General features: G+C 40.4%; 1 protein-coding gene across 1 annotated transcript in view; it reads right to left on the bottom strand.

Moving 5' to 3' along the window:
• Window positions 1-6,710: 6,710 nt before the first annotated feature.
• The window catches only part of MSR1 (macrophage scavenger receptor 1), a 28,977-nt gene continuing 18,726 nt past the window's right edge, over window positions 6,711-16,961 (bottom strand). The window contains exons 5-6 of the mRNA XM_075066119.1: window positions 8,079-8,267; window positions 6,711-6,844 (exon numbers count right to left, since the gene is read on the bottom strand). Coding sequence (XP_074922220.1) covers window positions 6,711-6,844; window positions 8,079-8,267 — 323 coding nt within the window. The remainder of the gene's footprint in view (window positions 6,845-8,078; window positions 8,268-16,961) is intronic.

Raw genomic sequence — 16,961 nt, 5'->3', positions numbered from 1 at the left:
TTTGATCATATGAGTCCCCTATTTGAGGTGTAGTCTTCAATGTGTTTTAGTGAGACTTTACAATCTGCTGAAGTTTAAGCCCATTGACAAAGGGAGAAAGGCGGAAAAAATAAAGGACTTAGTGTGATGCATTGTACCTCAAAGTACCACCCTTTAGCCCTCATATTCATCATTGGTATATTGTTGTGATATTTCAAAGCATTTCTTGCAAGGTATCATATGAAAGGTCATAATTTGCTGAAACTCATTGTTCTGTCAAAGCTCTCCTGGAGGTACTCTGAAAGCCTTTGCAGAAGGTGACTTATTTCATCCTCCCCGGTAGGACACTTTACCATGCCAAGCCAGTAGCAAGTAGCACTTGCAGCACAAAGCATGACACCACAAAGCATGGCAGTAAATGTTCCTGGGTTTTGGTTGCATTCATGCAATATTCAGTCTCTATCTTTCTGTGTCAGCCTCCCCCATTAGCCTCAGCATTTCCTCATGCATGTTCTGATAACGCTCACTGTGTGCTTTCCTGGCCTCTGCCACATACATTCAGCTGTACCCTATCACTGCAGGAGAACTGCATGAGCTCTGATGACATGTCATCATGAGTGCAGTTTTTTTGCCTTCTAGTCTGCGATAACTTCGAGGACAGAGTTGATGCAGGGAGCACTTTTAAAGCTGTAACAGCATTCCTTCCCTTGCCCTGTAATGACAAAGCAGTGCATGCACCATTGCTTACCACGGGTGTTCTCCTGCCCCTTTGTAGTTTCCTCTGACTTTGTAATTGCGTAAAGAGAGACAACAGCTGGGCTAATAAATCAGAAATCAGCAGCACCTGCAGAAGCTGTATAAAATATCTTTGCATACTTAGTGCGATCAAATTCTTCAAGAACTTGGCGTCTTCAGGGACAAAAAAAAAAACAAACCCATGCAGCAACAGCAGGACTAATACTCTTGGCAGTGAAGCAGATACACTGGATTGTGAGTTTGACATGGTATTTTACAACAGTATCAAAATGTTGCATTTATCAAATACAGACTATGCAAGACACCCAGATCACCCTGACTTGTACCGAATATGAATATGACAGTATGTCTGTACAGTAGCATACTCAGAACAGTGACAAACAATGGAAATATTATAGTTAATCATCAGGTAAGTCTTATCATACGTGGGGGTTCCATTCTGCGGTTATTGCGTAAAGTGAAAACCACGTATACTGAAAATTATATCGCCAAGCCCCTTAAATCCCGCATGCAACTCTGGCGACTGGGGCGGGGCGGGATTTAAAGGGCTCCACCGGGCTTCTCGCCACGGTGGGGAGCCCAGAGGAGCCCTTTAAATCCCGCCTGAAGCTTTGGCAGCCGGGCTAGGGCTAGCATTTAAAGGGCTCGGAGCTCCACGGTGGCTGGAGCCTCGGACCCTTTAGTTTGCCCCAGGGGCTACCAGCCATCTCTGCAGCTGGGAGCCCCCTGGGTGATTTAAAGGCCCTGGAACTCCCAGCCACAGCTGGTGCCCCAGGACCCTTTAAACCTTGAGGCCAAGCCTCTTCCACTTGAGGCCACGGCCCCCCTGGACTCCGGGCTTTTCAGTGTAAAGCTGAAATCGCTCATGTTAAATGCGCATAAGTTGCGACAGAGCTGTATAAACTACAGCTCATAGACTATCAGTCTTATCAATACCATTTTTCCCCATTGATAACTGAGGGTGTAATTTTATTATTCTGTGTTTTCTTTATTTAAATAATAATTAAATGTACAAGCAAAAAGCTGTCTCAAAGGTTTTAAGAAAAGGGTAACGAGTGTTCTGAGTTGTGGGTAATGGTGTATAAAGTATTTTAGGGACTGTGAACATCCTTTCTACTATCAGCAGCTTTGCTCCCAACAGCTGTAAATTAGGCTGGGATCCCCCACAGGAATATATGCTATTCTCAAGGTATTCAATGCAGTTGGACAGGGCAGATCATTTCATGAGAGCTTGAGTGATCTGTTGGGGGCATAAGTGAAATGTCCCTAGTGAAATGGAAGGTAATGTAATTTAAAGCTGAATGAGTCTGGAAGAAGGTGTCAATTTCACCAGCATATTCTCCCTTAGATTCATTTTAGTTTAGTTCTGAATTTGGCCCAGAAAGATGTTGTTGTTATTATGGAGTATGCTCATTCTCTGAGAACCAATAGGCCTTGCTTCCTTACATGAACCAGTATTATTCTGAATAATAGATAATGATAGCTATGTTTTAGCCTTTGTTACCAAATCTTTTACTAATGGTGATTTTTTGCAGCCTCACAATAAAATGGGAATCAGTAATTTATCTGATTAAATTGAAATAGTTTTAAAACAGGATACTATTTAAATGTAAGCCACCAAAGATCTCTGAGGCAAAAAAAAAAGTGTTTCTGAAAAGATTTGACTTAATTGATGTCAGGGAGGTTATTAATGGATGATTAAAAAATGGATTTGGAACAACTTTATACTAACAGCACAGAAAAGAGATTAAAAATGTATAATATGATGAAACCTTAGTGTTCCATTCAGGCTTGGTATCTTGCAAAGCATAAGGAAAAGAGACAGATAAAAGATTGCTGAAGGGAATTTCCTCTTCCATCGAAATACAACCTGGTATGTCAATTTTCTCTCTATTTGTTGTTTTTCCTATACATAGAAAGTAAACCCAGGAGCCAAAAAGTTATACTGCATATAGTGACCACATGTAATTGCTTTATCGGACACCTAGAATATTCTTATTTATCCTGCTCTTTGTAATTTCCTCATTGTCCCATTACCACTGCTAGTGGATGATTATTACAGAAAGCAGAAACATTTTCCTCCATCCCAAATTTTAATCCTGATCTTTATGTCATTGTCCTTGAAAGAGTTTTTATATTGTGCTGCCTTCCATACTGCCCCTGATTGAAAAACCTACTTCTTTAAAGGTCCAAACCATTGTCCGCTACAGTCAATTGATATTGGATGAGGCTACTGCTGTCTACCGTGCCTCTTCTTCTCTGCACATTTTCTAATTCACCAATCTCATTCTCCTTTAAATCCTTCCTTAAAATACATTTTTTTCTATAAAGCCTTTCAAGTTTAACCTCTGTAAAGATTCCAAGATTTTTTTCTCCTACGTTGTACTGTCACTCAGTTTTTTCTGCATCTGAGCTTCTTTGCTTGTGTCTGACCTTGGGTAAGCTCTGTATATAACACCAAGGACATATTCAGTGGTCAGTCAATGCTGTACATAATAAAACACTATGATCATACATCACCATAGCTTTGGCTTTATGTTTCAGGCTATTTGGAGGGGGAATAAGAAGTCAGTTTAATGGCTGTGAAATTGCTTAACTGCCAGCCCAAGAGACTGAAATTCAGCATGGTTATAATATAGTATCCTGCTTATCTTAACTACTTGCATTTCAAGCACACTATTTGTCTGTGTAACTCCTTTGGCCAAAGCCTCTAATTCCTGCAGCAGTTGAGGAAAATACTTTCCAAATTCTTTCAAATGAATTCCTATTTGTAACAGGAGAGTATTTGGCTCTGTGACTGGCCCACTAAGCTCTCATGAGTGCCCCTGCTGGTTGCGTGCATGCCTACACACTTTGCTTTGTGCTGCTTCCAGTGGTCCCCGTTGACAATTAATGTCTTGAGCAGGTTTTCAGTGACTCCGCCCTCTGGCCAAGTCACACAGTCTGTATGTGCGAAACAGAACAGACCCCTTCCAGGATACAAGTCCAGTAGGGCCTATCTCAGTGCACTCAGTATTGCTTTTGTCTGAAGCCCTATCCCTGGGCTCAGTTCTAGTCCACAGTATGCTGGTTCAACCCACCTTCCAGCCCCTTCTGGGCTCTCTCTCAAATGGTCTGTGCTCTGGAATGGTGCAGTGCCCCCAGGGCTTCCTTCCTGGAGACTCTTCGCTTGGTAGCAAGTCTTACTGGCCCCAGCTGTCGGGTTCATTCCCTGTCTGGGGGGGATATCAAAGTCTACAAATGCTGACCCTTTTTGGAGTCTTCAGCCCGCTCACTGGAGCCTGTGGAAACTCCCCTTCTTCAGGGATTTGGCCACTTCTCTAATGGCTGGTGGGAGGGGGGACTCAGGCCTGCCCACCACTCTGAGTCCCAACCCAGGGACCCTATAAATAGAAGCCACATGCTGTGTCCCTTTTAACTCTATGCTACTGTTCCCTGGGCCACTTCCCTGTAGCTCCTTCACCTTTACCTTCACTCTTATCTCAGGGCTGAAGTCTTTCTTGCATTCCGACAGCCCGCCAGGTGCTCTCTCCTCCCACCCCATCCCTGCCAGGAACTGATCTGCCCAGGTACTACAACCAGTCAGGAGTACTGCCCTTACTCATATGGCTACAGCCAGCAACTGCTCTGTCCAGCCTTGCTAGTAGACTGCTTGCTAGTCCAAGCAGGCGCTTTTATACAAGCCTTCAGGGCCCTGACTGGCTGTTTCCCTGCAGGCTCTTTCTGATTGGCTGTCCCCCATGCAGCTGCTCTAGGCAAATTGGAGGACCTAATATATCCCATCATAGGCACATTAGCATTAACGTTGTGCAGAAACTTTATAATTAATCTTGAAATGAGATAAATGGATTTTGCTTTATTATGGACCCTGAACTCAGGCCCTAGTCACTCACCTCTTATTCTGCCATCCTCAGTCTTTAGGAACACAAAACCCTCCCCTACCCCACAACCCAAGATTCTTAGGAACAATCTTATGCTAAGTGGGGGACTTGTCTGCCCCACTTTCAAAATAAAATGACCCAGAACATGTCATTGGTTCCAATAGCTACTGACTTCTTCACTTTAACCTTATTCTGGGGTCTAGATTTCACTCAGTGCATTGCTGTTAACTGAGAATCTCCACAATAGTTTACCTTCCCAACACTAAAATGATTCAACATGAAAATAGATCGTTATGTGAGCCCTGATTCTGATTTCATGTCAGTGTAAATCAGACAATTCCACAGAAAATCAGTGGAGATACTGCACTGTAAAAAGGCAGTGGAAATCTAGAATGTCAGAATGGAGATTTACTCTTACAGTAGGGTACAACGAGAGCATCCCAAGCTCCAGAATAATGTAAAGTGTCAGAGCAGCAGATCAAAACTTTTGGGTCACTGGTGCAAGACTAGGAATAGGAGAGGAGATGATCATCTGAATATATGGGAAGGGTAAAGTCCCCTCAAGGCATAAATTACACCCTTTTAGACTTACTTATGCATCAGTAGAGCAGATAAGGAAATATAAGGGAGGCTAAATAAGTGAAAGGACATTCTAATGTACATCACCTTACTTCCACTTCTGAATGTGGTCTGTTCACTACAAATGTCTGTACCCAGACTGAATTAGCACCCATTAGTCTGGCCCCAGAGCATGCTTCCAATTGTTTGATTCATCCTGATTTCTTTCAGTTTAATTCTCCTTTGTGTCTTCCAGTTGTTTGCATCTCTTGCATTTATTTCTGTACCAGAGCTTTCTCTTTAAATATGTTAATTTCACTGAGGGGAAAAAACATGCACATTCCACAGTGTTGTAAAAAGACTTCAGGTTAATTTTATTAGTAAATACATACAAATAGAATAATACATATGACTTCAATTAAGAAAAGCATCTCTATTTAGGACATTACATAAGCATGTTCTTATCTCATTAAAGACAGGGGAACTTATATGCTTAAAGTTAAGTATTTGTACTTCCGTGAATTAAGGCCTTAATTCAGTGACATGTCCTTGTCATTTAGTTATGCTTTATTTATATAAATATTAAATGCCTGCTTAACATCTCATCATGGTTCTGATCCACTAATATGTACTCTTTGGGCCTATACTACTGTAAATTATGCCCTGATCTGCAAACACACATATGTGCTTAACTTTAAGCATGTGAGGAATCCTAATTACTTCAGCAGGATTACTTTCAAGCTTAACATTAAGCCGCTGTGCCTACAAAAACAGAACCTTAGTTTCTTCAAAATCCTTTTAGATTCATACCTCTAACTGAGAGCTTGCGGTAGGTGACTATCGACATTTAAGATCTGTTATTATCCTTACATACTTGTTACATATGCATATTACTCATTAACTTCAGTGGGAGTATTGCATCTCTGAAGGTAGAATTTGATATTTACAGATTGGAATGAAACTATGGAGCCAGGTGGATCAGCTTTTTTCTCTTTTTTCAATAGAGAAGGCATGAGTGAACTAGATTTTTTATTTAATTGTGTAAGAGTTATATTTTTTGTATATATTTGAGCTCTATCATCAAAACTCATCCCTGATGAAAATCTCCAGAAGTCAATGGAATTGCACTGAGAGCATATTTGCCCAATCTGTTTTTGAGTGACACGTTTTTGACTTTAGTCAGTCACCTCAATCAACTGAATTATAGAATTTTTAAGCCGAGACTGTCAACAAGGACATCAGTTCTGATGGTGATTTTTGTAATATGGATGCTTCCATGTCTGGACAGTCAGAAATACACTGAAACCACCAGCTCACTACTCAATACTGAACAGCTGTTATATGATATTGGTTTACATTCATTGTACCAACTTGGTGTATTAAAGTGATTAGAATGCTGATTATTTCCCCCCAAAATGCTCAGCTCTCCTGATAATATTCAATATATTTCTATCTGAAAATTTCTTGCCAAATAAAAAAATCAAAACTATTTATGAAACTGTTTACGAATAACTCTTAGTTTAAATCCAGACCGAATTAAACTTTACAAGTGACACCAGCATCTTCATTATGTTGACAATCTGTCACACCCCAGCCTTTAAACATACAATTTTCAACAGAGGTTTCATAGCCAAAACAAAGAACCTCATCCATCCATATTCGACCAGTACCTGCAATGTTAAGAATAATTTATCTCATAGTTCAGAAGGATAATTCTCACATTAAAATAAATATTTGAACATCTTATATATAATAACCAGGACTATTGATGGTAGGATATAACATAGTTTAATGTAACACTTGACTTAATTTAAAATGCCACAGATTAAATAAATATCCCGGTAAAACTGGTGAAATGTGGTGTGTTAAAGTATTTAAAGGCACCTATTGTTCCCTATAATCAAACTAAGTTGACATCCAAAATCCAGAAACTTGAAAAATATTCTTTGATTGGGAGATAGTTCTAAGATGTTGTGTACCATTGCAAAGGATCTAATTAATTTAGGTTTCCTTATACAGAGCACACTACCTTGGTTGTGAAGTGACTGACCCATCTGGTACACACTATGAAGCTTGACTTCACTGTGGAAACATATTTTTCCTTTCACCAGTGATGTCAGGATTTGAAAGAATCTGTCATAGACCCTATACTATGGAAAAATTTCTTCATTTTAAGTAGTGGTGAGCTTGGGTTTTGGAGCTTGAGGATTTGAACTCTCTGTGGCTATCATGAGTGATGATCATGAAGAACACAGAAAAAAAACACAGATTTCTAGGCATACAAGGATTTGTTACAAATTATATCTGCCACATATATATATGTGTGTGGGTAGGAGGAGAGAGAAATAGTAGTATCCTGGGCAGTGGGGGGGGGGAACAGTAGAGAGGAAATGAATTTAATATCTGGTCCCTTTTGGCTGTGATTTCTTTGGAAGGCTCTCAGATACTGTGACAATAATTACATTATAACCTTATCTGTATAACTGATCAAAATATACATTATATAAATAGACTTTATAATTATAACTTATATTTAAAGTTTTTATTATAATTATATACTCAAAATATTGAGTAAAATGCCATATTTTGGTGAATACTCCTTGTGGGTTGGACTGACTACTCAGCTGACAGTAGATAAAATTGATGGTTAATTTGTATTTGTCTGTTCTTTTCTCTTAGTAAAACAACTATTTTGTAATTTTTTAAATATGCCTTTTAACTTACTTTGCTAAAAATCAGTAGCATGGCTTTGAAAATCCAATTAATTGTATGCATCTTATCTTGCTACTGTTCCATAAACAGTTCTTTAGCCACCACTGTGACTCGGGGAGAGAGGGTGCGTTTGGGCGTTGGGAGATAAGAAGGACACCTAAAAAAATGAATTTTTAAATTCATATAGCGTACCTTGTCCAAAATAGGCACCACTGTGAATTCCAGATGCTGCTGCATACCCCAGACTCTTACAGACCACTGCTCCATCATGAATATCCCAGTGGTCATCACAGATAGTACCCCATTCTCCAGCATGAAAAATCTCCACTCTACCCTCATTAGGAACCTGTCCTCCTACAAGCTGAATCCTGGAAGCTGGAGCTGAGAAAATAAAGGTAGGTCTGATTAGATACAAACGTGATACCATGATTCATACAGGGAATAGTTCAGTGGGTTTCAATCATACGTAATAAAGAGTGATAGTTGTTAGAATGCAGGTGTGGAAGTCAGGAGGTGGGGGTTCTGTCACTGCTTCTGACATTCACTGTGTGACTCTGGGGAATCACTTAGCCACTTTGTCTCCAGTTTCCAAATCTGTAAAATGAAGGATAATATTTGCCAGATTCAATGAGTTGCTGGGTAATTTGAGTTACTGATGCCTTTGCAGTCTTTGGATGGAATCTTAAAGTGTAAAGAATGACATGACCATTTGCTGATGAAAATGTAGAATTGCAAATGATTTTTGCTAATCTTCTTACCATGGATCTCCATGATCGTTCTTAATTTGGGTATAGTACTACAGTATATGTGTGGTTGAGCTACTTGCAATTGGTGTAGTTCAAGTATCCAGGCTATTAAATCTGTCAACTGCCTTTGATGCTGCTGACCTATGAGGCTTTGTCAATTCACCAGAAGACACTGTTGCTCTGTTCTTTCCTGTCTAAGTAGACCCACAGACCAGGCTTGTGCAATGACTTTTTTTTCCTTTCAGGGTGCTCTCGTGGGCTTTCCCTGGGTTCCATTTTGCCACCCATCTTGTGCAATAGGCTGTTAAAAGGATGTGTGAGGAAAGAAGGACTATGGTATTTCAGGATGCTGTTGGTACCCAGCTCCTAGTCTCCGTTTCATCTACAGGTGAATCCCAGCCTCTCATCCAGTGTCTTGTAGAGACTGAGGCACAGATGACAATGCTCACTGGTAAAGGCTTAATCCAGATAAGACAAACGTGAAACTAATAGGTCAGAGAAAACACCTAGAAGATTTGCTAAGGATTATTTCTGCCCCACTCATGAAGAGTATGTATCTGTTGTTTGTGTTCACTTTTTGGAGGTTTGATTAGATTCCCAACTGTTGTTAGATTAGGTAACAGCAAAGAGTAACATCTTTTTTTCCAATATTCTTGCAACTCTCTTTTGCATGTAGACCTTATTACCATTATCTATGCTTTTTTCTCACAAAGATAGGTTACTGCACTGTATTCTACCCAGACCAACACCTTCAATCCAGCTGGAAACTGAAGAAGGATGCAGCTGTGTTAAGCAGTGCTTCCCACATTTCATGTCACAGAGCTGCATTGGCTTCCATCTGGCTTATAGATAAAATACACAATGAGTATTAATGCTAGGAGGTTTTTTATTATTTATTTAACATAAAGTGCTTGTTCTTTAATGTTAGGTTTAAAATTTTCAGGTAATAGTGAAGCATACCGGGGACTTTCCATTTACTATGTGTTCTGTACATTTGAGCCACATTTTTTTAGAAACACTATAGAAAAAAATGGTTTTGCCTGAGATGACTTCTTTGGAATCTCAACAGCTTCTTCAGGACAATTCATCTGTTTCATGAAGCCACCTCATTAACTCAACCAAAATGAATTATTTTACTATGAAGCATTGTATGCCTATTCATCCATCTTTAGCATGTCATTAAGGAGGGGTATTTGCAGCATGGTTCATCTCATATTCCAATCTACTCATAAAAGATAGACGCATGTGCTCTGTAAATCAGTTCAGCTCATAAAAAGTGAGACTGATAATACTACTTAAAAGGTAGACACACCAGAGATCTCCAACCTTTTCAAGCCCAAGATCACTTTTTGAATTTAAGGGCAACCAAGGATCTACCCTGCCCCTTCCTCAAGGCCTCTTCTCTTTCCCAAAGCCCCACCCCACTCACTCCACACACATACCCTCCGTCACACACTCTCCCCCACCCTCCCTCACTTTCACCAGGCTGGGATAGGAGTTCGGGAGCGGGTGTGGGCTCTGGGTTGGAGCCGAGGGGTTCACAATGTGGGAGGAGACTCTGGGCTGAGCCTGGAGAAGGGAGTTGGGGTGCAGGAGGGGGCGAGGGGTGCAAGCTCTGGGAGGGAGTTTGGGGGGTTGGGGTACAGGAGGGGGTTCCAGGCTGGGGAAGAGTGTGGGGTATAGGAGGGGCTTTAGGGTGCTGGCTCTGGGAGGGGGGAATCAGGGTGCTGGGATGCAGGAGGGGGTATAAGGTTCTGGCTGTGGGAGGGGGGGTCAGGACTGGTTTGGGGTGCTGGCTCTGGGAGGGGGCTGAGGGCTGGGGTGCAGGCTCCCACCAGGTAGCACGTTCCTCCTGCAGCTCCCAATCAGCAGTACAGTGTGACTTCCATTAAGACAGGCTCCCTACGTACCCTATCCCCACACTGCTGCTGGAAGGGGCCAATGTGCCCCTGCAGGGAGAAAGGTGGCAGCACCTGGCTCTGCGGGCTGTCCCTCTCTGGAAGCACCACCACTGCAGCTCCCATTGGCAACAGCTCCCCTTTCCTGGTCAATGGGAGCTGCAGGGACAGTGCTTGCAGGCAGGAGCAGCATGCAGAGGGCATTCCTGCTCCCTGGGGCCACACTGGCTACTTCTGGGAACAGTGTGGGGCTGGGGCAGGCAGGGAGCCTGTCTTAGCAGCAGCCCTGCTATGTGTGATATTCCATGTAAATGTTATAAAAGGAATCTCATGCAATGCTTCTCAAATACAACTGTTTTATTTAACCCCAAATGTGCAACCTATCAGCTCCCAGAGTTCAGTCAGTCACAGAGCCTGATTCTCCCCTCACTTACACTGTTAAATCTCCAGTAATAGTTATTCCCTTTGTACCTAATGGTTTATAAGACAGGAGAATCAGGCCCACTGAGTTATTGCCTGTGATCAGTTCCTATTTCAATCTTAAAGTGACACAGTCTTTAAAATGCTGGCTGCTGAACTCAACCCTATGTCCCCATTCTTACAAACATGCTTAGCAAGCCATTGCATATCTAATTCTCTTACACTTGCTCCAATTTCTCTTTTTAGATATTATCTAGTACAGTTCAATTGTAACTAACTGATGACTTGGCTCGAGGCTTTTGCTTGCATTCATGTAACTGGATCCTTCTTAGTAAGGCTTTTCCTGGTTATTGCATCACATTGGATTGTTTTGAACTTGAATATAAATGCCAACACAAGGTGCAAGGCAGTGGAGAATCTGTCCTGTGGCCACTATATTTGTATATAGCAGGCATCTTTTTTTGATTGTAGTCTTCGTGCAAGACTGCAAACCATCCAGAATGCTGTGAGACATCAAATGTATGTCCAGCTGAACATGGGGGTCAGAGATAGTCCAGGTGAAACCCATGGTTTCCATGTGGTCAGAAGAGATTGGATACTGGTGTATCCATGGCATTGTCTATGTGGAAGTTTAGAACTCAAAGGAAAATGAACCTGAATAATTCCAGAATTATGCTGACCTGAAGGTCCATTAGAACTTCCAACAAATAAGCAAGTTATTTATTTGGACATCTGTAAATCACTAGAAGTCTTAGTTTTATTTTTGGTTCCACAAATCATATGGATTTTTGTTTCTAGAGTGAGGCACATGAAATTGAAGGGGAACAGGGCTGCTACTCCACTTCCTTTAGGCTCATTCTGGAATCTGTCCAGGATTATGTTGTACTAAGTGGACTAGATGAACTAGAATAAAGTTACAAGGAGTCCTGTGGCACCTTATAGACTAACAGATGTATTGGAACATAAGCTGCATCCGATGAAGTGGGTATTCACCCACGAAAGCTTATGCTCCAATACATCTGTTAGTCTATAAGGTGCCACAGGACTCCTTGTAACTTTTTACAGACCCAGACTAATATGGCTACCCCTGTGATGCTAGAAATAAGTTGAAGGTGACATTAAAACTGGTCTAGAAAAATTGGGTGGCTCATCCAAAATTGGCTCCGCTCTGCAGGCAGGATCTACTCCTCTTAGCCCATTAAAATTTAAAAGAAACTCTGGGATTTGGTATCTGTCACAGCACAGATCTTTCTGTTTACTTTTGTAAAAACAAAAGCTTTAATCAGTCAGTCAACAACTTTTTCAAAGTATTTGAATCTCTCTCTACTAGTTCATGGCATCACTAAATATAGAATTAGCCCACACTGTATGCCAAGCTATTACTATGTGATGACTTAACTCCATAGATAAATGTCACAGCATGGAAGAAACCAAAGGATGCTGATTTAAGCTTTCCCTAAACCCTTTTTCTTTTGAAGATTTCTTTACGCAGCAAGTCGAGACATTTGTATATGGGTCACAAAACACTGAACAAGCCAGGTGCTATAATTAGATACTTTGAGATTTTCTAATTGCATGTTCCAGAGAGGTAACACAAGTCAGACATTAAACTGCAGGATATGAATTAGTCACTTTTCCCACTATCATATTGTGAAAGAAAATCATCCAATTACCATACCCTTAAAGATTTTAATAAAAAGGTTACTAGTGACTTTTAAACAGAGTTGAAATTACATTTTTTCATGATAACGTATTTCACGTATTGCAAACAAATTGATTTAAACTTTTAGACCATTTTAATTACATACTTTCATTTATTTGATTATTAATATTTTAGTATTGAACTACAAATACAAAACAAACAAGGAACTACACAGCACCAAATCTGAAATCAGATGTTGCACAGAACTTCCAGAGCAGTCTATAGGAGGTTTGAATTTGGATCAATTCTAGGATCAGGTGCTTAAATAAGTTTTTAACAAAAATACCGTGACTTGATGATCCACACCTTGTGCCTCCCCCAGTGTGTATGTGTAAATCCAGCGATTAAAAAACAAATGTGGATTGTGTTTTTTGAAGTGTGAGTTGTTTGTTGCTAACTAAGGCCCCAGTCTTGCAATCAGATTTGTGCAGCTAGCTCCCTGCACTCATGAGGAGCCCAGCTGAATCTGCCTGTTCTCCCTCTCTCCTATCTCCCCTGTTCAGCTCCCACACATTAAAGACAAATCCTTGTGCTCTCCTGAGGAGGCGGCACTGTGCTTCTACTAGCTTTTCTATAGGCCATGCAAGCAGGGAGGGAAGCTTTTAGTAATTATTTATCTTAAGTATTAAAACTAATTAGTGATCATTAAAGCTGTCCTTTAAAAGGCTAGAAGAATCCTTTTTGTTGTTCAGATTCCAGAGTTACAAACTACTTAAATTCTGAAAAACACACTGATATGGGAGGTCCCTAAATCTCCTTGTAGTGTGACATCTTCAATATGTGTTCTCTTTTTCTATTCTCTTTAGGCGCTTATTCTGATCCCATGATCTATAAGACTTCTCATTGGGAGTTTTGGGGTATCATGGTTTATCCTTTGTTTACAAGAGTGTTTGTTTGTTTTTTATTAGTCTGATATTTTTGTCCTGTTCTCTGTTGATGGTTTTTGCCCTCTGCTATGAAGTCTCTTTTGCTCACACACCATTCCCCCACCCCTTTATTTATAAGGTCTACTCTAATGCTTAACTCACATTATGACACTGGATTTGTGATCCAGTAAGAGGTGTACTGTTAATGTCACCTCTCTCTTGGATTTTTTTTCTCAAATGACCTTGGTTAGATGCCTATATTTTCAGTTTCCTTGCTTCCCAGTTCTGGTTTATTGTTTAAAGGTGCATGTCATATTGAACAGTCACTTCTTAGCCTTATGACACATTAGACTGCATTAAGGATGGGCAAACAAAACTGGCTAAAGGACTGTCCTGTCCCTTCCCTAGGAACCTTTCCTCCAAATCTGAATTGAACTTTTTTTGGAAGTTCCAAATATGTTTAACTTTTTTATATTTATTTTAGCTTTGTACTTATGGGTTTTGGCTGAGATCAGAATGGAAGCAACAAAATACCACAGGCAAAGGCTGATCTCTCACAATCTCCAGATCAACTTTGGCTGGATTTGCATAAGAACAGACTCCCCCCGACCCACCCCACCCCTGCGATTTCCAATCTTTATGGATTGTTTCTGATTGGTCTTTGACAAAAGCTGCTCACATGAGATTGCCAGCCCAGTTTTGCAGATCCAAGAATTTCATATAGTTCTGAGTGCAGAACTTTATGCATGCCAAAACCAAACTGAGGACAAGATCATGCACCACATCATGTGAACTTTGTGTGATGGATTTAGAGCTGCTCTGTAATAATTTACGAGTACTGTATATTGACCTGGTTATTGGGTTATGTATGAATATATTGGGGGGCTATCTGGAAGAGAAAAAACAAGCAGAAGGGAACAGGAGAAACAAGATAAGCCACTTCACTGCAAACACTTGAGAGCTGTAAAGAGAAAGTTCCCAGATAGGAAATGGCCCAGGAATACCATGGGGGAGTTTAAAAAGGAACTCTAAAGAAAGAGCGGGGTAATTGTTTAGGGGAGCCAGAGAGACACCAGAACCCACTGGGAGTGTCTGAAGAAGTTAGGCCTGCCTAAGTTACCGAGAGAGGATGGTAAGCCATTGGGCGAGATTGTAGACTGATTTTAAAATCCTCTATCTCCCTCAATACTTTGTTCCTACTGTGAAACCAAACAATAGTTTGTTTTAAGAAGGCTGTTTTGTCACTGGATGCTACTGCTCGCTGGTTCTTAAAGAAAGAACTGCAGTGTCTGAACTCAGTTGGACCTGTAGGGTAAGAACTGTGGATATACAAGGAACTGTAGCCCAGGGCCTGATCTCAGAGTAGAATTGTGTGATTCCATCCTAGGACAGGTAAAGGCCTGAGGCCTGACACATGAAGGATGTACTCAGAGACCAGGAAGGGGACAGGTTACTCTGTAACCGTGACATTTTGTACCATCGGAGTGGCACAAACAGGAACCCAGCAGTGGAATCCCTGTCTACAATGGAGCTAGTGTAACTACTTGTTGCCCCCTGCTCCTGACCCCTGTCAGTATAGATGACATATGAGGGTGGGGGGAGCTGGGTTCTGGTGATCCTTGGCTGACAATCGCCCCTGCTGATGTTAGAGTAAGCAGCCAATTAAAACAGTATTAAGTACTAAGATTCCTCTAATTTTGCCAACAGACAATCTAACTCCCTGCAAACACAAGGATTGGAGGAGCACAAAATTGACATACTTTTGTCCTGCACCAAGCACAGCTTGGCTGGACACATGGATTGGTTCAACTAGCTGTAAAGGGTTCATTTCTAGTTGAGTAAGAGGTTCCAGACTTCTTGTGCAGAAACATACCTGTCACTCAGCCCAAGGAGAAACAAAGGCTATAGTTGCTGAATCTACATCATGAAAATACTGACCCTGAAAATAAATTGAGCAAGACCCATTACTGAGACAGTAGGTTAGAGGTTCCAGCTAGATGGCATAAGGGAATTATCCTTTGTACAGTAAATCAGTCAAAGGAGCTAGTTGTGGAGGTTTGTTATTAACTGAGTGGGTATATTCTTTACAAAGGTAATCTGAGTAAACAAAGCAAGGTTTAAAATTGCCTTTCTGCTTGAAATGAAATCCTTGCAGAAACAGTTGGGGGTGAGAGAGAGATTTTGCAATATTACAAGCTTATATCTGATGTTTGCACTACAGTGGAAGAGTGCAGTTATATTTCAAAACAGATTGTATTCCAACACTTGATTCTCAGTTGCTGAAATAGGAACAGGAATACAGATTGCTCTTAATCACTTTAACTTTATGCTTATGAGTGGCATGTGTGGTCTTATTTGACTAATCACAACATATATTCTGTATTTCTCTTATTATTTTAAACTATTTTGCAGATTTATTTTTTTTAAAAAAAAATATCCTACCACAATCTCTTTTTATCTTTGTTTAAAAATGGATAGCAAGGAAAGTGCATGTAGTTCTGCTTGCTTTCTACAAGGAAACAGAAATTGGTGTTTGATTTTCAGGGTAAAACAAGCTTCTGTATTTAAATAAAATTCTATTTGAGTAATTTCATTTCAGTATTTCAATAAATGCTTATAACCACGTGCTCCTAATCTTCAGAGTGCTCTAAATGGCACTGTGGGGTCAACATGGTACAGGGACAAGTCACTTTATAAAGGTGATTTAAAAACATTTCTGTCATGACCTGGGATATGGCATATTATTTGTACTTGATATTTAACCAGCTTTATTTAGAGCCAACAGAATACTAGTCTGAGCCTTTGTTCAAAGTAATGTAAGCCTGATAATAAAATACAATGGATTTCCCACACAGAGAAATGACATAGGGTTTCACAAGCATCAGGTGAAAAAAAATTGCAGACTTTCAGTTTGGATAATGTATGAATATTACAGAAATAGATCAATTATTTTAGTATGAAACAATATCATCAGTCCTCACTCTTACCTACTCTTTAGCAGCAGTTGCCAAACCAGCTAATGACTAAAATTCTATGCTTTTCTGTTACTGTAACTTAATAACATTTTTTTCAGTTATTTCTGTTGGACCTTCCTGTCAACACTCAAAGGTGTTTTTCATACAGAACACTAAATTACTAAACTATTCTGTTCAGCTTCATTCAGATCTGCCACGTAGGCTCCAACTGAATGGAGTTCAGTGTTCTGAGTGTGGATATTGGTGGATAACCATGTAACTAAAGCCACAACACAGTTTGACATACTTCTTGACATTTTTTTGTTTCAGAAAAGGTCAGTACTGGGTTAATGGAATCACTGTAGGTCATGACTAAGGCCAGGTCTACACTGCGACTTTAAATCGGTTTAATGGCCGATATACCGATTTAACGCTGTATCCGTTCACACGACGTCGTCATTAATATCGAGTTAAACGGCTCCTTAAATC

The sequence above is a fragment of the Chelonoidis abingdonii genome, chromosome 5 (assembly GCF_003597395.2).
Source record: "Chelonoidis abingdonii isolate Lonesome George chromosome 5, CheloAbing_2.0, whole genome shotgun sequence".
In the NCBI taxonomy this organism is placed as follows: Eukaryota; Metazoa; Chordata; order Testudines; family Testudinidae; genus Chelonoidis; species Chelonoidis abingdonii.
The sequence above is the reverse complement of the archived record's forward strand: the minus strand, read 5'-3'. Positions and strand labels throughout refer to the sequence as shown.